Raw genomic sequence first — 23337 nt, forward strand, 5'->3', positions numbered from 1 at the left:
AATTTTCATTTTTAGTAGTATAATAGGTTAAGTTTATGGAAACGAATAATGAAAATAGGTTAAATTGATGGTAGTAGGAAATAATAAAAATTGATTAGAGAAACAATATATTATTGATTGTATTTTGCAATGAATAGTGTTATGTGTTGAGGCAAATAATGTTGTTTTGTGTTAAAAAAAGTGAAATTATGAACTTTAAGTTATAGGTAATTAGTTTGGAGTAGTTTAAAATTATTAGCATTGTTGAAATATTGGTTAAATGAATTTTTCTTGCATGATAAAATTGCTTTTCCAACGCCATGTGGGTATTTATTTAACAATACGATGTGAACAAATGTTATATTGAGTTTGAATAATTCAATTAAGTTGAAATGAGTCATATAACTATTGAACAAGTTATAAGTACATCTTATCATCTTGAATTTGTCTAGAATATTGAACATGTTAGAAATTGATGAATGATTAAATTAATTCCTTTTTTATATTTGAATATGGTGAGGAGTTATTTAAGAAAGTTTATTGAAAATTTCCACTGAATATTAAGATAACAAATTATCTAGATGTGAGGGTCACTTTAGAAGACTCTATATAATGAGAAAAATGAAATTCATTCAAGAAAACAAAAACAAAATGATGATCATAGCAAGAAACCGAAATGAAAATAAGGAAAAGTAATGTAGAAAACCAAATAGACAAGAAATGAAATTGTGAGTGAAACACGTCACTTCAAAGAGAGACCAAAGCCGTGAATCCTAGGAGCCACTTGAGTTTAACTCAAGATAAGACTTATAAGTTTCACTTCCAAGGGATGATACTCTCACAAAGGTTGAACAAGTGTGTATATTACTCCAAAATGATCAACCACCTTACATGTAGTAGAGCACCCTTTATATAGGAAGGTTTAGGGGTCTTTTAGTAAAAACACATAAGTTAGGAAACCCTACATTCTAGAAGGTAAGTTAAAATGTGCAACAAATGGCCTCTTAAAGTGGATTCTCGCTTAAGACATGTCACCTATTCTAGACGCTCCAAGGTGGATTCTTGGTCAAGTCATGTGGTCCCTGATTCTATAAGTTTTTATAAGGTTTTGCCTGCTATCTCTCTTCCACATGGGCTCTAGAAGGTTTTGTTTGTTCTTTCTCTTCCACATGGGCTACACATCTTCTATGCTCTCCAATAATGTTGCGTCACCTCTCCATGCCTTCGTTAGTATAATTAACCTACAAAAACAAGTAAACATGAATGAGTATGTTGATATAAGTCAAGCCAACTTTAGCGAACAAGTAAATCCTAATCAAAATCAACAAGTCAACTAAGTCAACTTAGGAAATTTCAAATATAATGAAAGAAAACAATCAAAGGGATTAAAGAACTTCCTTTCTCTTCAACATATGTCATGGATTATCATCTTTGATAAAGGTCAAGCCTTCATTATAAATAATGGTGATTTTATAAACATTTTTCTGTTATGTTGCATAAATGTGTTATTTGATACTTTTATTTAAAAGAGATTATAGCTGTTTAAGTGAAATTAAGATTAAGAATCGAGTGAAAATAAATTAAGTTAAATATTTAAATTTTTGCTCCAGTAAAATAATGGAAATCTTATTACCGAAAAAATATATTATTCATATAACATGAAACACCGAAAGTAATATCTCACACCAAAATTAATATGTTTTTTATATAAATTGAGTTTTAATGAAAATAATTTTAACAATGAATACATCACAAATTTAATATATTATACTGCTCGTGATTACATTTATTTTAAATTACAAAATAGTTACCCTATTTTTAATTTCCTTAATATTTACAAAAATTTGTAAATAGCACCTTGAGAAGAAAAGTTGTTTCCTCAAAATAATTAAAAATAAGTGACGATTTTGTAATTGAAAAAAGTATAATAAAAATTATTAGATTTTTAACTTTTATACAATTACCTGAATAGTTTTGTAGTCCCTGTTCTATCATTTTTTTTTCAATCTCTTTAATTTTGGTTGTTATAATTTTTATTTTATAATATTTCCATTTGATTAGATGGTTAATCTAATAGGAGATATCTCAAATCAAATTAGGTAAAAGTAAAAATAAAGCTATACACTTATATTATGAAATAATTTTATGCTTTAGGCAGCATCATCATCAAATAAAAATATCGCGAAATAGATTTTTATATAGTTTTGCACCAGAGAAGGCCAATCTGTATACGACAAATTTGGAACGCGCCATCACTAAAACTGAAATGTCGAAAACGCGCCAAGATTCAAAATCACAAAAATTCCAAGAAAAACAAACCCTAGTTTTCTTCCCCAAAATCAAACACCTTCCCTTTTTCATTTTCATCTTAATCACTTCGTCACTTCGTTCTTTCATTTTGATTTTGTTACCTCGATCCCCAATTTCTTACGCTAACTCACTAACACAGTAACCCTAATCAGCACTCCGCACTATCTCTCGTCGCTGCTCACTCTGTCAGTAACTTGCGGCGGCACAATTCACTCCGTCATAGCTCAGGTGAATTTCCTTCTGTAAGATGCTTCGCGTAACCGAACCAATGTCTTCTCATTAAAACTGTGTTCAAGTTTTCTCCAAAATTTAAATATTCTACATTCTATTATTTTCTGCTTCTCATCTGTATGGCCCGAAATTTTGTACAACTACATATGTGCATACGAGGTAACTTGAAGCTTGATTTTTCCCATGTTGGTTATTGTGCTTTCTGGAAATTGGGACGGTCGTCCCCTGTGCACAACCACAAACAGTTTTGTCCCTTCTTATTCTTCTTCTTTTTTCAGAGATCGAGTTCATATAATCAAGGAACCAGGGATAGTACGCAGAAAGATAAGTGTTGCATAAGACGAATGATGTGATAGAAAAAAAGAGTATTATTTAAGGAATCATGATTTTTGATTTTGTGAGATTTTTGGCCTTGACTTGTGCAATTGGTCTGGGTCTCGGTCTGGTTTCATATTGATGGCTCGAATTAAAAAGAAGATTTCTTTTTTCTTGCTCAAATTTCTTTTCTTTCAAGTAATGTGTTCCACCACTTCAGATTGATGTCCTAATTGTAGAAACAAATTTCCACTTTCAACTAGGAGTTAGGTTTTTGCTTTGTTTGATTCACCTATCCACTGCTGCCTATACTATTGACTCTTGTTTGACTATTTTTTTAAAGTTATTATTCCCCCTTATCTGTATGATACGCATATTTCAAAGTTTCGTGGTTATGAATTTATTTTTAATGGAAGTGCAACACCAGACACTGTGGGCGTGTTTTATATTGACAGTTTATTTTAATAAAACATCAAAACTAATGAATGGAGTTTTGTCATTTGAACAACAGATTCGGGTTTTCTGTGCTGATTGGTTTTGTTGTCTTTATTGTTAGTTGAAGAAGAAATATTTTTTTATTTAATGAAATAATGAAGATGGGTCTAGTCATTCTAACAATAGCCCTAATTCTCACCTTTGATTTTCATACGATCCAATGATTAAGATAGATTACTCGGTAAAACCATTAGATTTTAAAGAAAATGAGTAGTGATAATGTTAGAGTTACTCTTTTTGAATAACTATCTCATTTTTTTTTTAAATGTATATTTCAAACGCTTTTTATGAATTTTCAGTTCACTCTTTCGATGAGTTAAGTGAAGTGCGGAAGCAGCAGGCAGGAGGATATGAATACCAAGTACTATGATGTTGATGATATTATAATGGAAGAAGAGGTAGGCTTCAGATCCTTCGTTTTTTTTTTTTTAAATGTGCTGCGGATCGGTATGTATGCAAGGGAATGCCATCGCATGATGTTTTACTCTGTTGCTAACTTTAACAGAATCAACTATGAATTCATCGTCTTTACAATTAAGATACAGAATACATCCTGAATTTATTATTCTAATACTGCGGTTTGATATGTTGTGGTCACAGACTGTGTCAGTTATATTTCAGAAGGCTGCATCTGGAGTGGGAATAGATCCCAGTTCTGTAATGGACTTTGTAAGAGCTATTTTCACTCGTCTTTAGATTTCCAAAAGAAAAAAAAAATTATTTGCAGTTAGATACGTGCTCTATGGAGCTTAGTAATTTGACCCACATTACATTGTTTAATTTTCAGATTGAAACTGGTTCAAAAGTTGAATTGCCCTTTTGGCTTGCTCATGAGTTACAGATGAGACAGGCAGTATCAGTCAACGTTCCCCCTTGTTTTGATAAAAAGTAGTGGTTATTTAATGTCTTTTTGTTACTTATGAGTACTTTTTTTCATATAATGGATCATATCATGTCGCTGACGAGTTCAGAGGCACTTTTTAAGTATACTACTATTTCTGTTGCGCCTGAAATGTTTTGGCAGACGTTTCCTGTTAGTATCTTCCCTCATGGGTTTTAAATGGATATTGGAACCAATTTTTTTTTTCATCCTTAATTTTCTTTGTTGGTTTTCATAATAAGTGCATGTTGTGTGGCATGGAACTTTGGGTAACAACAAATTCAATAATCAATGTACATGGCTTTCAAAGTAATAGTTAAAAAAAACGGATATTGGCATACGCATGCTAAGCTGCATTACCATTTATATCGAATTGTACTACAGGAATTTTTGATGTCTTGAAAGTGTCTCGTTTTTTTATCTTATAGAATATGATTCTTAACTTCAGAACAAGGCTAGAGATCCAAGCTGATTCGGCCGGTGTGGATCTGAGGTCCAGATGTCCATTCTTTTATGAGTTTGGTTGCAAGATAGCACCCATGTAAGTCTTGCTTATGCTTGTATTTTCTTGCTTGTATGAAATAGCTTTTTATTTCTCTTTTGGTTTAAGTTTTACTGACTCATTTTACTGTTTTCTTATATTTTGTTGATTAAATATTTAATGCTGTCTCCGAAGATAGTATGTGGATGTCAGAAACTTTCTTGTATTACATGATTCATGCCGCATCTCATTCAAATATTTATTATCATAAATTTCATCATGAGTCGGTCAACCTAGTAAATGTAAGATGGCCAAATGTTCAAAAATTGGATTTGGTCCAGCAACATCTCAGCCCTTGATTCGTAATGTCACATTAATCAAACAGGAGAGATAACATAATATATGGTCTTAATTTTTGAGGGAGAATCCACAACTTTACCTTCCGACTTTACCACAAATTCCCTGAACCATTTTACTCAACATTGGCAACATGTTTTGTGTACCCTCCTGATTTATTTTTCATTTATGGCAGAGTTGGCGACCGAACCATTGGGTTTCTGTTGTTGTCTGCTTTTAAGAGTAGGTACAAGGAAATTCTCACGAAGGCCCATTCTGTAGCATTTGCTGCTGGTTCCAAATTTTGGTCTATTCTGACAAAAGAAGAGATCAACTGTGAGACGTTATCCTTTCTAAATGAAACATGTGTGGTCACATCTCTTTCCCTCTTGAGACATTCAATTTAATTTTTGTTGTAATCCTTTATGTAGTGTATGAGACAGCTCAATCCGAAATGGCATCCTTCAAGAAGTGGCGAATGGGAGGGCCCAGATTTCAGATAGCTTCTGTTCTGGGAAAAAAGAGAAAATCCGCTGAATAGTTGCTTTGCTTTAACCATCCATGTAAGCATCTCTTTATGCCAATGTTATGATGTTCTGAATATGTATAAAAAATGTCAGTTTTTTTGTGTTCATGTGGACTTAATACAAATATAATGTGTTGTAATTTCCAATTACGGATGCCTAAACATAGAAGTGAATTTACTGACCACCTGTGGCTATGTTGTGTGCCACAGTGAGTGCTAGTTGAATCATCTGTACCATACCATTGATCATGGGTTGTGCCTACAGTGTACTAGTGGCCCTAACAGGGTGTGATTTTTCCCGTAAGTGGCACTCTTTCAAAACAAAAAAAAAATCTCTAGCGGGACTCCTTTGAAATTTAATTTCCTAATTAGCACCTTTTACTGTTTATGATTGAAATTTGATTGTGAGGAGCTGAATTTCTACTTCCAATCTGCGGTTTTTCTTGTTTTCTTTTTTTATGTCATGCTGGATCAGGGGAAGATTGTAGCACTGTGGCATGTCAGAAATTGGTCTTTGAGAAGTGGGATTTTTGACCTTATATTTGTGGTTTTTATTGTGTTTTTATAACCGGAATTTGATCTTGTAACTAGAAAAGCAAAACGGACGTGGAATTTGGCTCAGTGGGTATTGAATTCCCACTGTGAACAGTAAAAACTAATTGAAGAAATAAAATCTAGACATCCATTTGAAACTTTTATTTTTCTAAACAGTGTCATTTGCGGAAAAAATTCACTGGTTGTTTGAAGGTTGAATAAGAAACACGGCTAAAAGCCTAAGAACGTTCGTTGAATGATTTTTATTTTAACTATTTTTAATATATATGATTTTAATTTGAATTTACACAATAACTATATATTTATCATATTTTAAAGATTATATATATATATATATATATATTATGTGTTATATTTTGTTATTTTTAAAATAAATGTATATTGATGTGTCATGTCTTATTGTATTCATGCATTATATTACATTAGACCCATTAATTTAACACTTTGATCTCCTTTGCTTTGTTTACCATTCTTAATTTTCTCCAATTATTTATCATGATTTATCTTCCTAATTAATTCTCTCTTTCTCCACTGATTTATTACCCCTATTTAGCCCTGGATGAATATAAGTATCTGGGATTCGTTTAGAGATGCCAATTTAGGTCTATCTAGACACTTTTTCATAAACACTTTAGGAATAAAAATAAAATATTTTTAATAATTTAAAATTAACTTATATTCGGATTAAAAGTAAATACTTTTAAAATTTGTATGGAAACTTTCTACAAATTAATATATCTATATATATAAGCTAATTTTAATTTCTGAAAAATGTATATTTTTTAGAAAAGTATTTATAAAAAAGTTAGTCCAATTTTAATTATAAGTAAATACAACCGATAGCCTGAGTTCACTATGGAAAAAAAAGAAGGAAAAATCATGTAAGAAAGACAAAAGGAAGACAAGATATTAAAACAAGAAAGAATAAGTTCAATAAATGTTGTAAATTCTTTTCGGATGCTCACACAATAATAATACGAAATATTACGAATGCCAAAATCTACATTCTCCCTGTGGGAGTTCAATTACTATAATTATGCATAATACTCTTGTAACAAGTAAAAAAGTTCTAGCAAGATTAAAAGACATAGAAAAGCAAAAAAAGAAAGTTTAGGAAGATATTTATTCAGCGAAACGTTTTGCGCATAACTGATCCAAGATATTTTGGTTCAAATGGAATCTAGTTGATGAAGTTCACGATGGCACAGTGAAATTGATAACATAATTTATCCCTATAACTAGTAAGGTTATGTTCTGTGTTGGGACCAAATGTGTTTCCTTTTTTCATTTCTCGTTTGAAGGTATATATTCGTCTTCGATCGTGGGAATTTTGTTTTTCTTTCATAGGCCCAAAAAAAAAAACTGTGGGAGATATTTTGGTGTATCTATCTTAGATGTGTGGCGCGTGACACATGCAATTAGATATTTTATGCACTTTCCTATCCACGGAGGCAGAAACATGGTTCTTTTAATCGTCGTGGCAATGCACTTTTCGCTTTTTGCATCCAATCCTCTAGATATTTTCAACCTAATGCTTTCCCCACTCTCACCTTGCCGCGTGCAACTTCCTCAACATTTTCTTCTGTTGACTATCCTTTTCTTTTTTCTTAATGGACCACGGATACATTCATTTCTATATTTTCTAAGAGCAACCCACTACGCTTTTAATATAAAAATAAGGAAAACTAATCAAATATGATTCTTTACGACTTAAATTTTAATTTATATTACTGGAGTTTTAACACTCATTCTTTCTAAAACTGACTAACTTTTTCTATTTTTAAATTAGATAGATTATAATCTTTACCTAAAATTTTCAAATTCTTATTCATTGATCAATATATTTTCGAATTGAATTACTAAATATTTTATTTTTATTCAAAACTCACGAACTAAAACTTTGTGCCAAAATACAAAATACCCCACTTTTTCCTTTTCAAACCCTAACTTTACATCAAGATGCCCACTTTTCCTTTTCAAAAACTAACTTTACATCAAAATCCTTCAGATTTTATTAATCATATTATACTTTTCTGTTCTAGCTTCGATACAAGCCAGCCAGAAAAAAAGAATTCTAACTTGTAAACTATTGAGATATTTTGTATTCAAAACTCGTTATAAAACTCTAGATATTTGAATTTAAAGTGTAAATTTGGGAAACATAGATGAAAGTTTGATAAAATGGATAAACTTCATTTTAAAAATGGGAAGATTTTAATTTAATACAAAAAAAATTAAAACTAAGACAAGAACGGGTTTTAAAAAAATTGTATTTAAACCTTTTTAGTCCAGGGTTCACAAAAATATATTTTAATATTTTTATGCTATTATTCAGTTATAAAGTATCGTTACACTAAATTATTGGTTCTTATAATAATTTTTTTAAGATTAATATAATTTATTTTTTATGTTTGTAATTCTTTTTTAGATATTTGATTGCGTAATACATTATGAATTAACTTGAATACCGATTTGATTAAGATTTATGAAATATAAAACAGCTATGTAAAGTGGGGCTAAAATAGTATTCTATTGCACTTTTGACTTTTTCTTCCAGATCTATCTTTCTTTTCCCTTTTTTTATTTCCATCTGTAAAGTTGTGCTGCACGCGCCAATGGATAGTCGCGTCAGCTCATCTTATGAAACGTATCACGGCACGTGCGAATGTGTGATTCTCTCTGTAGATCCAATTGCTAAATGGGGCTCATACTGTTTCATATCCAAATTTGGCTAAACGCCACGTATCATATAGTTATGTTATTATGTCTCTCTGATATTAAAATAATAATATTCCAATATTAAAATGAGTTAAAATATTATTTCAAAGCTTATTCTTTATGTTTCTAATATATATTTTATTTAATAAACGATAAATTAGTCCTTTTAATTATTATATTTTAAATAAAAAAGGTTTTAAACTACCAACTAGATCTTGAAAATAAAATTCTTGAAACAGAGAATTTTAAATTTAAGATTTTAGTATTGTATAAAATAATTCATTTTAAAAATAAAGAAAAAGCATATTATAATAATTCAATTATTTTTAAAGTTATAAAAAGCTGAAATAAAATAATGAGAAAAATGTAAATTTTACTAGTCTTCACTGTTTAATAAACTTGTGAGAAAAATATTAAAATAAGGATCATTATGAACCAATTTAAAACAAAATGGGATATAGTGAGGTTTTATAAAAAGACATGTATTAAAATACATTCATAATACTTTTGTTACTAACATAGATAAACAAGAAAACTTAAAATTATTATTAAATATATACTTTTTTATTTTTATTTTATCCTAATAATTTTATATATTTATCCCCTAAGCATATTTTTCTCACCAACCCTTGTCCTAATTTTAATTTAAAATATACTCAAATTAAATATCTGTGATAAAACATTCAAATGATTGTACTAAAAAGAAAAAATAATGCGCTTGTTAAAAAGACATATTTGATCTGAAATCTGTGAAATTTTGAAGAATAACATGTTTGCCCTCGCAGTGCTGTGTATATATAGCATTGCCCCGTCCCTCGTGAAGTCACAAAAACTTTGCAATGTCTAACCCAACAAGACTTGGTTGAGTCGTCTCTGTGTTTCATGCACAGCACATGAACTCATCTTGCTCCGCTGCAGACTCCACCATGGAAGACCCCTCCAACCACCGCCGCTCCAAGAAGCACCACCGCCGCCACAACAGCCACCACCCCGCCGCCACCAACACCACGGTGAGCACGACCACCGGAGAGTCAGACGGGGAAGTGGAGGAGGCGGAGGACGGCGACCCAGAGGTGTGGGCGTCCCTGAACAAGGGGTTCCGGCAGGTGCAGTCGGTGCTGGACCGAAACCGGCAACTGATTCAGCAGGTGAACGAGAACCAGCAGTCTCGGATGCACGACAACATGGTAAAAAACGTGTCCCTCATTCAGGAGCTCAACGGCAACATCTCCAAGGTTGTCTCTCTCTACTCTGATCTCAACTCCAATTTCACCAACGTTTGCCAACACCGCTCCAAAAACCCTTCCAAATAAATCCACTCATGTTTCCTTCTTTTTTAATCGTGTCTGTCTCTCTATCTATATATGTAGTGTCTGTTGCTGAAGTTGAAGGTTTGTGATGGTAATTTTTGGCTTTGTTTCCTCATCAATTGTCAATAAGGACGGTGAAAAGCGAAGCATTCTATCGTCTTCTTTACTTCTTTCTAGACATACTACTACTGTTGTCGACTCTGGTCCTACTTTTCAGTAACATCACTTTCACTGTATTTCTAAATCAATAAATTAACTTTTTATTGGATGATAACGTGTTCTTGCTCACTGCATGTGAATGGAAGATTCATCTGAGTTGTAACCTTTACTTTTGTTCATAGAGAAAATATCAGTCTTTTGCTCTTTACTTGACCATCATCAACACGTGAAGTTACAACACGTCATTTTTGAAAGATCTGATATTCACAGTGCCTAACTAACCTCATTAAGACTGATTGAATCAACCAGAAGAAAGTAGTGTGACAAATCAAAAGTTTAAATCTGAATTCGAAGATACGTTAATATTTAGTCATTGGATAAAGCAGTTTGCTTAGAAGGAAAATAATGTGAAAAAAGTAACCATTTAAAGGAGTACAACACTCTTGGTGTGGTGCAATATCATTTGTGTAAAATCTGGATGATGATGATGAGCTCGGTCTTTTTCACAGGAAAAGGTAAAAGATAACATTTTGTTAATATTACTTTATTTTATGATGGTCCATTTGTACTTTGGATTTAAATTGCAGTGGTGGAAGTGGAGAATGTAGCAGAGGACACGACATGATGCACTTGAATAAATAATTTATCCTCGTACCTATTACATAAGAAAAGTTCAGATAACACACTACAGCCTGATGCATATTGTTAATGAGCATCCCCACTATGGCAATCTCTAATAAAAGTTTTTCCCTTATAGCAAGACTACTGTGGACAAACAAACATGCAAAAACAACAATCCAGACTTAAATTACACTAATATCTGCAAATTTATTCATTTACTGAATGATGAAATATGCAGAGTTTGGGAATATGGTGTTGGGCAAACATGGTTCGTTAACACAGTAGAATCAATCTCCACTTGTATAAATAAACCATGTCATGAAGTTAATTCTCCACTGTCTGATATGATGACCTTGTTCTTAGGCGAGCCACTTTCACTTCCTTCTGCTTCAATCTTGTACAATACGTCCATACCAGAAAGTACCTTGCCAAAGACAACATGGCGTCCATCCAGCCTTCCAAGAAACAATTGGAGGAATGAGTTTGTTGAAAAGGGCCCCAACAGTAGCCATAAAAACTTGAACAGTTACCTTTTCATCTCAGGCTCTTTTTTCTTATACATAAATGTTTGAAAGCGTGTCTATTCTATATTAGGAAGTTGAATCATGAATGTCTAAGTTCAGCTTTATACTCATTTATGTTCAAAATAAAATCCATTGCTGATAAGTGAAAGGAAAATGGACCTTTCTAACTGAGATTCTGCTTGTGCACAAAATGGAATAAACTTTTCCTTTCAAACTTTTCTTTTCCACCAAAACTAGAATCGCATTTTATTCAAAGACAATAAAGCCATTAAAAAAAAGTCATATTTATACCTGTCACAGTAAGGTTTTCACAAGTTAATTCTATTCAAATTCAAGAGTATGCAAAATAAAAAATTACCAGCTGGTTTTAACTGTGGTCATGAAAAACTGGGAGCCATTAGTGTCTTGCCCAGAATTCGCCATAGATAAGTATCCTGAAAGGTGACAATCATGCAAGAAGGGTGAAGAGGTGCAATAATATAAATTATATTAACATTGTCATAATTATGGATATAAATATAATACCAGTAACAAAGACATATATGTTCACCTGGTCCAGAATGCTTCACCTTGAAGTTTTCATCAGCAAACTTATCACCGTAGATTGATTCTCCTCCTCTTCCATCACCACGGGTGAAATCACCACCCTGGACCATAAAGCTTGGTATAATCCTATGGAATGTGCTTCCTTTATAATGAAGAGACACCCCACTTCTTCCCTTTCCTTTCTCTCCTGAAATCAGATGCTGTTCAAATTTGTAGTTTTTACTAACAAGAGAATTTATACAGATCAAGATTGATTCCAATTGATCACTATCAGCAACATAAGTAGTGGCACCACTTTAAAGTCAAACAACGAAAGTAGCAATAGTTGCATAGCTACCCGTACAAAGCGCCCGAAAGTTTTCTGCACAAAAGGGATGATACGATCAGTAACCAAATCCTGTACATGAAACTAAAATCTGTCTAAGTAAACATCTTAAGCATTTCACTATAGTATAGCATGCCATACCTACAGTTTTCGGAACTGTGTTCCCAAAAAGGCCGATGACTATGCGACCTGAAGTAAGAAACAAGATTTTTACTGTTGAGTGACCCATTCGGGATCATAACGTAATGCTATAACAGTTAAGCCCTAAACCGTAAAAAGAACATAACTAAGGCAGAAAAGTAGGGGAAAATCCTGTTCAACTTTCTTCAACAATAGAGGATATGATCTAACAAGACACATACAGTCAAGAAGGAAGTTCATACAATTGATTTGAACAAGTCTTATATTGAGACATTATTTACCATGAAATCCAACTCTATAACTTTTACCAACATTTTTTTTGTCTCCCCTCCCTACACATGTTATGACCAGGTGTCGTTGAGGACCAACTGGGATAAATTTTTCTAGAAGCATTGTAGAGAAGAAAAAAGTTTCTTAGAATTAACTTATATACAAATTAAAAGTCAATTTTTCAAGAAGTTAACATAAGAACACCATTACAAATTAGCTGATACGTTAACTAAATTTAGGATACGAAGAATTTCTTGTTATCTAACCAAATCCTAAACCATTCAGATGGCAGCTGGCTAGTGCTTTGCAAAAGTTTGCATTTTAGACTGCCGTCAAATAGAACTACCCAGACATCTTTTCTTTTCAAATCCCATGATAAAATGTCTCAAGTATAAACACAAGTTCCAACACGCGTGCTCATTCTACAAATGACACAAATCTCATCGAATCATCCATCACAATGCGCACGGTGGTTCCATCACGTTCAATTCCACTTCAGAATGAAATAACCCTTTTTTCCTTGTACCTTGTACCGTACTTGAGAATACCATGACACCACTTCTGATGCACAATTCATTACATATATTTATCAAAGGAGTGTCTCATAGCACAAACCATCTTAAATCAGCGAGTGATGTGTCCATTTAATGCATCTAAAATCCTAGCCAACACTCAATCTGCTATCACATTCCAAATCATAATATAAAAATAATTGCCATAATCCAACAGATGCAAAGAAATGGCATACACGAAACACTGAATTATCGGGATGGAATTGAAATAAAAAAACTGAACTTTCTAATAAATGAAGCATACCCGCTAATTTCCCATGGATCTCTATGTCGAAATACACCTTGTGAGTGACACCCTCCAAATCTTGTCCCAAAGGGATATCCTAAAAAGCAAGGGAAAGAGCTAATATGCATCAATCGATGATTGAACCACTAAACCCAAGAGAAAGGGAACGAAGGAAAAGAGTGGCAGAAAGATGAATTCTTACTGAGCGCTGTTCACGAGAGGAAGGTTGATTGGTTCTGTTGTCTACCAAGTGGAGCTGAAAGAAAGCAATGGTGGCGCAGAGGAAGAAAAGCCATAACAGACACACCCAAATCAGCGTTCCAGTTCCTCTGGAAGCCATTGCAGTGAGCTGATGCAAAACCTCAATCAATTGCTAAACGTAGTTTGCGTCAACCAATTATAAGTATAATTTATTGATATACACGATTTTGGATATTTTCCATTTGTTCTTCATTTTTATACTAAATCTGCTTTTGGTTAGTTTCCCAACCATAAAAATCAAGTCTTTTTAGTTTCAATAATTTATACGATTCGAATTGTCTTTCACCTAAAGTCTAATTTAATCAATCTAATCAGTTGAAAAAAATAGATTGGAGCATTTAGTTAAATGTAAATAGATTATTTTTAAATGAAAAATATCATTAAATTGAGGATGTTTTCGATTACAGTTTTATTACAGACTTTGTTAAAAAACAAAAATATGTAAATTTTAAGAGTTTGTGATAATGTAATTACTTTTTTAAGATTCTTGTAATTTAGATTACAAAGAATTATAAAATATGAAATTATAAGAATTGAAATTTTATAAACTTATGATTATTTAAAAGAAAAATTGTAAAAAATAATCATAAATGATTTTTATTTTTACCTGCTCATAATTGTATATATTACGTGTCATTAGTTTTTATTACAAAAAACAACAAAGTTTAAGGGATTCAAATTATCTTACCAAACAGCCAAATAGTGAATCAATTCAGTGTTCTAACTTATTAAGAACCTATAATTCGTTGACATTAGGGTTGAGAAAAATATCTATGCCTGACTGAATTTGAAGAAATTCAAAATAAATTTAGGTATATGGCCGGGGAGATAAGATAAGGAACTAAGGATAAAATTGAGTAAAATAGGTAATTATAGTCAAATTTGAATAAAAATTGAAATTTTATGATATTTAATTTAATTTAATTTTATATTTTGATACTTATAAATTTGTAAATATATTTTAAATTTTATTTTTAATATGATGCTACTTTGTTAAAATTTATTACTAAATTATATAAAATTATAGTCTATTATAATAGTTATTATTAAAATTATACATATCAATTTTTTAAGTTAAACATTTTTTTATTATTATATATATTATTTAAAAACAAATAAAAAATTTAATTTTGTATAAATTCATAATTAAGAAATTCCACCGAATTAAGATCAAATTATAATAATCCAAATCTATAGACGTTACAATGATTTTATGTCATTAAATTCTATGGAATTTAATTAACTGAGGGGAAGAAAAATAATAACAATAATATACTAAACTGATGCAAAAGTTTAAAATTTTAGTAGTGTTACCTGACTTAATAGATTAAATGGTCAAATATAAAAATATCATATTTCAATTATATTAGATTGATCAGATTCAATTTAACCATATCAGCTTAATTGACATATAAACGAAAAGAAAAAAGAAAAGCAAAATAAAATTTCAAACTTAAAATTGTACTTTATTTTTATTTTTTAAGTGACTTAGTAGGTTGGCCTACGGTGGTTTAAAATTATAAAATAATTTAATCTGATAATTACATAATAATAAAAAAAAATTATCTTAAATGAATGACTCCTCTAATTTCACCCAACAATCAAATTGCCATATAATAGATTAATTGTGATATTTATTGGATACAATATATTATTTTTTTTCCATAGAAGATACATATATTTATTATTAAAATTTACTAAAGTGTATTTTCTATAGAAATAATATACACATTAAAAATCACACAGAAACGGTTTCTTTTATAACATGTATTTTGAAATAAGAAATTTCGAACATATACCAAAAGAGAAAATATATCTATAACCTGATAATAGTTTATTTGTTATTTCTTATTTATACCCAATAATTAATTCCATATTGTATTTACTAAACAAAGAAAAAAGTCGGAAAATCAACAAAATGACAAATGAACCAGCATAATATTTGATTTCTATCTTAAAACTGTTATATTTTTTTTTAAGGATTTGAGATATATAAAATATACTTAACAGTAAATACTCAATAAATCACTTATTCTATTGTAATATATGTTTTTATGATTGATAAAAATATTTCAAAAATAATAAACATTAAAGTTTAAAGTTATATTTAATATATAAGTTAAAATATTAATTTTATTTCATTGAACTTTTTTTTCCTCTTACATCTTTCTAAATTATTTATAAAATTTGCAAATATTTCTTTTATCCAATTAGAAATTACATAGTAAAAGATATCAAAATTATAATAATCTAAGTTATAAACTACCAGTACATGAATGTGTTGATGTGTTTTGTTTATGAATAGATTTTTTGAAATAACTTCTATAACTTTGTTTAGTCTTTGAATTCTCTTCTTGTGGAGTTTGTATATGTACCTAATTTAATTATGTTGTTTTGGATTTGTTGATGTAAGTATAGAATATGTTAATCTTTTGAATAATAAGATTTGGTTTGGATGCAAATCATGTTTTATTCATTTTGAAGCTGACATTATTCATTTGAAATAACTGATTTGATTTAGAATATGATTACATTGCTTTGGAATTTTAAGATTAGTTGTGATAAAAAAAAAAACTAGCATATTCTGAAGGTTGGAATAAGATTAATATCTTAAAATAAGTCTAGTTTTGGACTAGTTCTATGTGGTAGTTTTGAGAAGGTTTGACATTTATTTAAACCAATTTGATCTATGAGTTGTGAAAATAGTTTTATGTTAGTATTTAAGTTATATTGGAATGATCGATAACAGTTTATATTAATTCTAATATTTTGGAATACTTGTTTGGATTGTTAAATGATATTAAATTTATTAAATTTTTCTCAAGCACGTAAGTAATCTAAGTAAGATAAAACCTTTTATCTTAAACAAGCTTAAGCAAAATAAAAGTTAGACAATTATCTCTTTCTTTTATTAGGACTTTTAGCTAAAGTGAGAAATTTTAATTTAAATAAAAGTTTTGAAATCTTGTATTTGTTATAAGACATGCCAAACAGTTTTATGGTAATATTTAAGTTAAATTGAAATACTTGAAAACGATTTAGATTAATTCTAATGCTCTGGGATATTTGTCTGCTTGTTAAAAGATTTTAAATGTTTTAGTATATTTTATATAAGAAAAAACTATATTTTCAACATGATTTTTTCATTATGAATATTGACTTAAATTTTAAAAAAAATGGTAATTAAGAGAATAAAATTAGAAAAATAAAATGACATCAAATATATATATATATATATATATATATATATATATATATATATATATATATATATCTTAAATTTTAGTTATTGAAATAAAATATATAATAAGTAATATTGTATAAATAATTTTTCCATTACGAGTAATTATTTAATTTTGAAAAAAATAGTTACTAAATAATAAAAAAAGAGTAAATATTTGTTTATAATGAATAATGATTTGAATTAAAAAAAATAGTTATTAAAATGATAAGCCTAAAAAATAATGTTTTTATGATGAATATGTACTTAAATTTAAAAAGTTAAAATTGAGAGGAAAAATTTGAAATAAACAAAAAAAAAATAAAAAATATGTGTATTCTTTTTATATATTCTTTATATATAACTGGCGTATACATAACACGACACATTTTATAAAATTGATGAGAATAGTGTAATGTTATTAAGTTAATATATAAAATAAATTTATATTTATTAAAAATAAAGTGAAATGTTAAAAATAAAGTGGAACGAATACAAAAATTACTTGTTGATAAATAAAAAAAAAAAGAAGAAAAGAAAAAAAGTTTTATAAAAAATAGATAAACATAACCGTTAATTTTAAAAAAATTAATAAATAATTATATTATAAATGATAGAATTGATATTGTGAAAGGTGGACACAAAAGAGAAAATCTTTTTTATATATTGTTATAAACTATAGATAAATAAAATTTTAATTATTGAAATAAAAGATATTATAAGTAATATTGTGTAAATAATTTGTTTATTATGAGTAATTATTTAAATTTTAAAAAATATTTTTTAAAATGATAAATAAGTAAATAATTATTTATAATGAATAGTTATTTGAATTAGAAAAGGTATTTACTAATATGATAAAAATAAAAATAATTTTTATATTATGAATATTTATTTAAATTTAAAAAGTAATATTTATGAGGATAAAATTGAAAAAATAAAAGCGGAGAGGAAAGTAAAGAAGTGGGTTATCTTTATGTATAATTGTTTATATATAGTTGGCGAGATAACAAATTTTAGTTTAAACTATTATCTAAAATAAAAATATCAATAATACGATATCTTATGATAATAATATTATGAAAATAAATCTTATGAAAATAAAAACAACTTTTTTAATGAGACTGAATTTAAAAAGCCGAAATTTATAAAATATCTATTGAATCTCTTTGTTATTAATTTAATGACATTGTAAGCCCAACTTGACAATATCATAATGAAGCAGATTTTAAACAAGTATATTTAATTCTATATTAATTGAAAGGTTTTTTAACGAAAAGTTCAACCAAAAATGTACTTAAGGAAACCCTAAGCATTTATGCCCCTTTGCATTTTCATCCCAACCTTCTACAATTACTGTGCCTTTCTCTCACCCTTTTTTATTTGCATCGATAATACGTTTCAGACTTTTGTCCAAGTAGCAGTTTCAACGCTCTCGCTCCATCTCTCAGAGGCATACATTATTTGCTTGCAAAGGTGTGTTCATTTGTTTTGTTCAAAAACATGAAACCGTCGTTCTCCAATGTCACCATCATCACCACACATTCATTGCCTTGAATGTGCACTCATCATATTATAAGATTTTACTCGTTTATGCAATTTAATTAGTGGACTTTCTGACAATTAATAATCCAGTGTCTCAATATTTTAACCTAGTCAATCCCAAAAGTCCAGGTTTGATCTCAGAACACTAACAACCTTAGTCACTTTCCATGAAACCATACTTCTGCAATGTTTGGATATCCCTTTCCAACCAAACAAAAAGAATTTTACACATTGCAAAGCATAAAATGGTAATTATAATTTATAAGGAAGTATTTTACTATAACTAAAGATGTATTTAATAGAAAATTTTGAATTATTCTTTTATATAATTATGTTAAATATTCAGATTTTATAATTTATAGTGACCCTATTAACTTTAACAGGACTGTCCTTTGTAAAAATGTTGAATTTTTTCTGTACAAAGAAATTACTGTGAATGTGAACATTGAACAAACTGTGAATGTGAACATGGAACATAGCCCACCTAACCAGAAGTCAGCAGTAGTACTGTCCTAGTTTTAGTACAAACGTAGACATAAGACATGTTACTTTTACTGTTCATCAACTTGAATTAAAATAACCTTTCCAACCACATTCATTAAGTACATTTTATATTCGGGTCTATGCATTAACTTTATTTTAATGGTTAACCTCATGGAAGAAGATAAATAAATAATTTTGGTGTGTGAACATTAAATTTACTTACTTTGTTTTCTTGGACTTTGATCCGATGCATAAATGTATAATTATTCAACTGTGCAGAACCAGCCTGCACAATAAAACAGTAAGGTACAGAAAACAAAGGATTTTAACCAATGAAACCAGAGAAAAACAGAGGCTCTTTTACCAAGGTGACCCCATTTGTCCTACTCTTGGACTGCACATTTTTGTTTAGTTACACATGTTTGTTTTCTCACAGTTCCATTGATATATATATTTCTGTTGGCAGAGAAGGGTGAAAATGAAAATTGAATCATTCAAGATCAAGATGTTAAATTTCCTGACCAAAAAGGATAAAGCTTGCAGGGAAGAACATCCTATGGACCTGAAGGAAGTCTTTTCGAAGTTTGCGGAAGGAGGGAGCCAAATGAACAAGGATCAGCTTCTTCGGTTCATTGAGGAGCAGCAGGGAGATAGTATCAGCGCAGAAGAGGATTTGGATAAAATAGTTGAGGATTTTTTTGTAGCACGGAGTTGTAGTTCTAGCTCTAAAACCAGATCTGCAAAATTTCCTGATGTGTACAGTAAAGAAGGGTTAACTCTCAATGACTTCGTGGATTTTCTCCTTCTGCATGATTTCAATGCTGCCTTGAATGATAAGGTTTGCTTTCTCTGACTGTTTTAGGACTCACAAACTGAAGCAGATAGTTTCTTGAAGATGCCAACAGTCTGTTTCCTGGTTTATTAATTATTTGCACAATGCTAAACTCTACCTTGTTTTGTCTTGCTTTGTTTATTTTCGGGTTTCTACGTATCTTCATTTACATGTCATAGATCGACAAGTGGACACAATTTACAGAATTTTGCTATATATAACTTGATGTATTGCAGAAAATTGTCTGGTCACGGGATAGTGTGTGGAGCGCAGAGATTTTGCTGCACACAGAAACGTGTGCTTATCCAAAAACATTCTTAAATCATAGAAGTTTATAGCAACATATGTTCTTTGTTTTATGTGCTCTCTTTTATTGTGATTATCAGTAGTTTGCATTGGACTTTCTAAATGGGTTTCTAAATTTTAACCTTTCCTGACAATTAATAAGAAATCATATATGTTTCCAGGTACATCATGATATGAATGCTCCCATGTCACATTATTTTATGTATACGGGACACAATTCCTATCTGACTGGGAATCAAATTACTAGTGAGAGCAGTGACGCGCCAATTATCGAGGCTTTGAAACAAGGTGTACGAGTAATTGAACTAGATTTATGGCCATCTAAATCTGCAACTAAAGATGGCATTAAAGTGGTTCATGGAAGGTACTAGCTGGTTATTACAACCATATCTAGTGAGAGTTCTTAGTAGAGGAAAAAAAAAAGAATAAGTAGTTCGTCTTATAGAGTTGGATGATTGTTTTCTTACACATATATTTTTTCTCAATGCAGGACTTTTACCAGTCCAGTTGCCGTACGCAAATGTCTACAATCCATAAAGGAATATGCATTCTATAAATCAGATTACCCGGTAATTCTTACTTTGGAAGACCACCTAAAACCAAAACATCAGGATAAATTTGCAGAAGTAAGCACTCATTGTCATTTACTCTCTAAATAAGAAAATAAAAACTAGGGATCTAAACCATTTTGTATTGCTTTTTATTTTTCTCTATTCATGCAGATGGCATTTGAAATATTTGGAGAGATGCTTTATTGTCCCCCAACAGAGCCTTTGACAGAATTCCCCTCACCAGAATCATTAAAGAAACAGATAATTATATCAACCAAACCGCCAAAGGAATATCAGCAATCTGATAGTATCAGCAAAAGCAAAGCTGGGCCAAATGGATGTGAAAACCCTGAAGAACAATTTTTGGAACTGAAATTGTCAGATTCAGTGTCTAAAATGATAACTGGGGACAAGGTCAGAGAAAAATACTTCTTTCATCACTTTTAAACAAGGTGTAAAAGTAGAGAAAATAAAATTATATATGCTAAACCAAAGGAGAAATTTCAATTGTTAGTCCTTTGAATTCACGTTTTCTCTTTTGACAGCAGAATGCAAGTGGTGCAGATCGGGAAAATATAAACACAACCAATAGCATTCTAAACAAACAAGTTGTATTGCGATACAAACACTTGATCACAATCCATGGTGGGAAATCAAAAGGTTCCATCAAGGATCAACTAAAAGATGATACTAAAGTTAAACGGCTGAGTTTGAGTGAGAAGAAACTAAAAAGTGCTTCTGAGTCTCATGGAGCCGACCTTATTAGGTACCTATCAAACTTATTTGAGCGTTAACAGTAGCTGAACCATGGTACACTTACGCACGATTTGATAGAAATTGTTATCCTTTCCAGGTTCACACAGAAAAATATCCTCAGGGTTTATCCAAAAGGAGAACGTGTCAAATCCTCAAATTTCAGGCCACATTTAGGGTGGATGTATGGAGCTCAGATGGTTGCATTCAATATGCAGGTTGGAAATTCATGACAGATCAATAAAGCAAAGTCTCAGATAAAATGGTGTATCAACACATTTTAATTTTTATGTCATGGTGTCAGTGCAATATAATATGCATGTTGAAGTCTTATAGTGTGATTGTTATAGAAAATGTGTCAAGAAGTATTCTTGGGTTAAAAGCAGAGTCTTTATCCAAATATACCAGAATATCGGGAATATAAACCTTTCCGGCATTAACACTTGTTGTCTTATGACAGGGGCATGGAAAATCACTCCGGTTGATGCAGGGAATGTTCAGAGCAAATGGAGGGTGTGGCTATGTTAAAAAACCTGAATTTATAATCCGAACACTTCCAAATGACGAGGTGTTTGATCCTAAAAAACCACTGCCGGTGAAGCAGATCTTAAGAGTAAGCACATCCCTATTCATTTTGCTAAAAGGAAATTGAGTTGTTTCATAACATCTGCACATTTTCATATTCAACAACAGGTAAAAGTCTACAAAGGAGATGGTTGGCGTTTAGATTTCAGTCCAACACACTTCGATCGATTCTCTCCACCAGACTTTTACACAAAGGTAAGTTGCACAATTATCTCATAGATTTGGAGCAATATTGTTGCAAACTCAGGTGAACCTAATACATGAGTAATATATTTATCTCTTGAAAATTGAAAATTGATGATGACTACTGTTACCCAGAAGAAAGTGTGAGTGTTTGAAGAAATTGTTGAACAGGTGTGCATTGTTGGAGTGCCAGCTGATTGTGTGAAGAAGAGAACGGTTGCAAAGATGGATACATGGTATCCTGTTTGGGATGAAGAGTTTAAATTCGACTTGAGGGTCCCTGAGCTTGCTTTACTTCGGATAGAAGTGAAGGACGAAGATAAGGGAAAAGATGACTTTGCAGGACAAACTTGTTTGCCAGTAACAGAGCTAAGGCAGGGATTCCGGTCAGTCCCTCTGTTTGATCCCAAGGGAAAGAAACTGAAATCTGTCAAACTTCTAATGCGCTTCAAGATTGAAACTATAAATAACTTGTAGGTATCACTCTTTTAAATATTTTGTATTGTTGTAAAACACAATCCACGGAAACCAAGCTAGAATCAGTGACATCACATGGTTCGTGTTTGTAGTTTATACAGTTAAATGAATTATAGCATGTCGCTAACTTAATTTTAGCTTTAGCTGCTGTTCATCAAATATTCAATCTCGTCAAAATAAACCAGCCCTTTTGACTATATTTTCAACCCTTGTGTTGCATGAATTTGTTTAAAGTGATTCTTTTTTTAATATAATTAAAGTTAAATAAATTTTTAATCTTTAAACTTTATTGTGGATTTCTAAACTTCAAAAATTAATATATATAGTCTTCATAAACCCAACACGGTTAAATTATTTGACGTGTCAAGTTAGTTCCTGATTGAGGTTTAAACTGTCGTATCATTTGATATTATTCAACTCAAATGTTGTAATATAAAGATCTTTAATAAGTAAATTTATTAAGTTAAATTGATTATATTTATTATTTTTAAAGTTTAAAAACAAAAACATATCATATATTCTACTATCAAATTTATGAACTAAAAATATTTTTAATCCTTATAATTATATATTTTATATTTTTTAAATTGAAATTTCATTGAATATTGTATATCATATATA

General features: G+C 30.4%; 4 protein-coding genes across 7 annotated transcripts; 3 read left to right on the top strand and 1 right to left on the bottom strand.

The window, feature by feature from the left end:
* Positions 1-2256: 2256 nt before the first annotated feature.
* LOC114176322 (DNA replication complex GINS protein PSF3-like) lies at positions 2257-5908 on the top strand. Of its 2 annotated transcripts, XM_028061341.2 has the most exons (8): positions 2257-2517; positions 3630-3728; positions 3931-3999; positions 4118-4218; positions 4659-4751; positions 5224-5363; positions 5459-5590; positions 5764-5908. In XM_028061341.2, the coding sequence occupies exons 2-7, from the start codon at positions 3681-3683 to the stop codon at positions 5566-5568; spliced, it is 561 nt and encodes a 186-aa protein (XP_027917142.1). In that variant the 5' UTR covers positions 2257-2517; positions 3630-3680; the 3' UTR covers positions 5569-5590; positions 5764-5908. The 2 variants fall into 2 exon arrangements, with proteins under 2 accessions (XP_027917142.1, XP_027917134.1); XM_028061333.2 differs by having other exon boundaries at positions 2259-2517; positions 5459-5908.
* Positions 5909-9634: 3726 nt separating this feature from the next.
* Positions 9635-10404, top strand: LOC114183523 (uncharacterized). The gene has a single exon (XM_028070573.2). The coding sequence runs from the start codon at positions 9720-9722 to the stop codon at positions 10137-10139; it is 420 nt and encodes a 139-aa protein (XP_027926374.1). The 5' UTR covers positions 9635-9719; the 3' UTR covers positions 10140-10404.
* Positions 10405-10900: 496 nt separating this feature from the next.
* LOC114183514 (peptidyl-prolyl cis-trans isomerase CYP19-4-like) lies at positions 10901-13988 on the bottom strand. Of its 2 annotated transcripts, none has more exons than XM_085675324.1 (7): positions 13723-13988; positions 13539-13617; positions 12448-12500; positions 12324-12347; positions 11991-12186; positions 11799-11874; positions 10901-11371 (listed from the first exon to the last, which is right to left on the bottom strand). In XM_085675324.1, exons 1-7 carry the CDS (start codon positions 13858-13860, stop codon positions 11233-11235), a joined length of 705 nt encoding a protein of 234 aa, XP_085531450.1. In that variant the 5' UTR covers positions 13861-13988; the 3' UTR covers positions 10901-11232. The 2 variants fall into 2 exon arrangements, with proteins under 2 accessions (XP_085531450.1, XP_027926361.1); XM_028070560.2 differs by having other exon boundaries at positions 11991-12173; positions 12453-12500; positions 13723-13987.
* A 4378-nt stretch (positions 13989-18366) lies between these two features.
* On the top strand, positions 18367-22859 carry LOC114183500 (phosphoinositide phospholipase C 6-like). 2 transcript variants are annotated; one of them, XM_028070540.2, is made up of 11 exons: positions 18367-18477; positions 19309-19397; positions 19496-19867; positions 20329-20531; positions 20658-20793; positions 20890-21132; positions 21264-21484; positions 21572-21689; positions 21932-22084; positions 22165-22251; positions 22411-22859. In XM_028070540.2, the coding sequence occupies exons 2-11, from the start codon at positions 19362-19364 to the stop codon at positions 22714-22716; spliced, it is 1875 nt and encodes a 624-aa protein (XP_027926341.1). In that variant the 5' UTR covers positions 18367-18477; positions 19309-19361; the 3' UTR covers positions 22717-22859. The 2 variants fall into 2 exon arrangements, with proteins under 2 accessions (XP_027926341.1, XP_027926349.1); XM_028070548.2 differs by having other exon boundaries at positions 18371-18477; positions 21267-21484.
* The last annotated feature ends 478 nt before the right edge of the window (positions 22860-23337 follow it).

The sequence above is a fragment of the Vigna unguiculata genome, chromosome 1, assembly GCF_037176805.1.
Source record: "Vigna unguiculata cultivar grain cowpea cultivar isolate G323 ecotype 2 chromosome 1, ASM3717680v1, whole genome shotgun sequence".
Taxonomy (NCBI): Eukaryota; Viridiplantae; Streptophyta; class Magnoliopsida; order Fabales; family Fabaceae; genus Vigna; species Vigna unguiculata.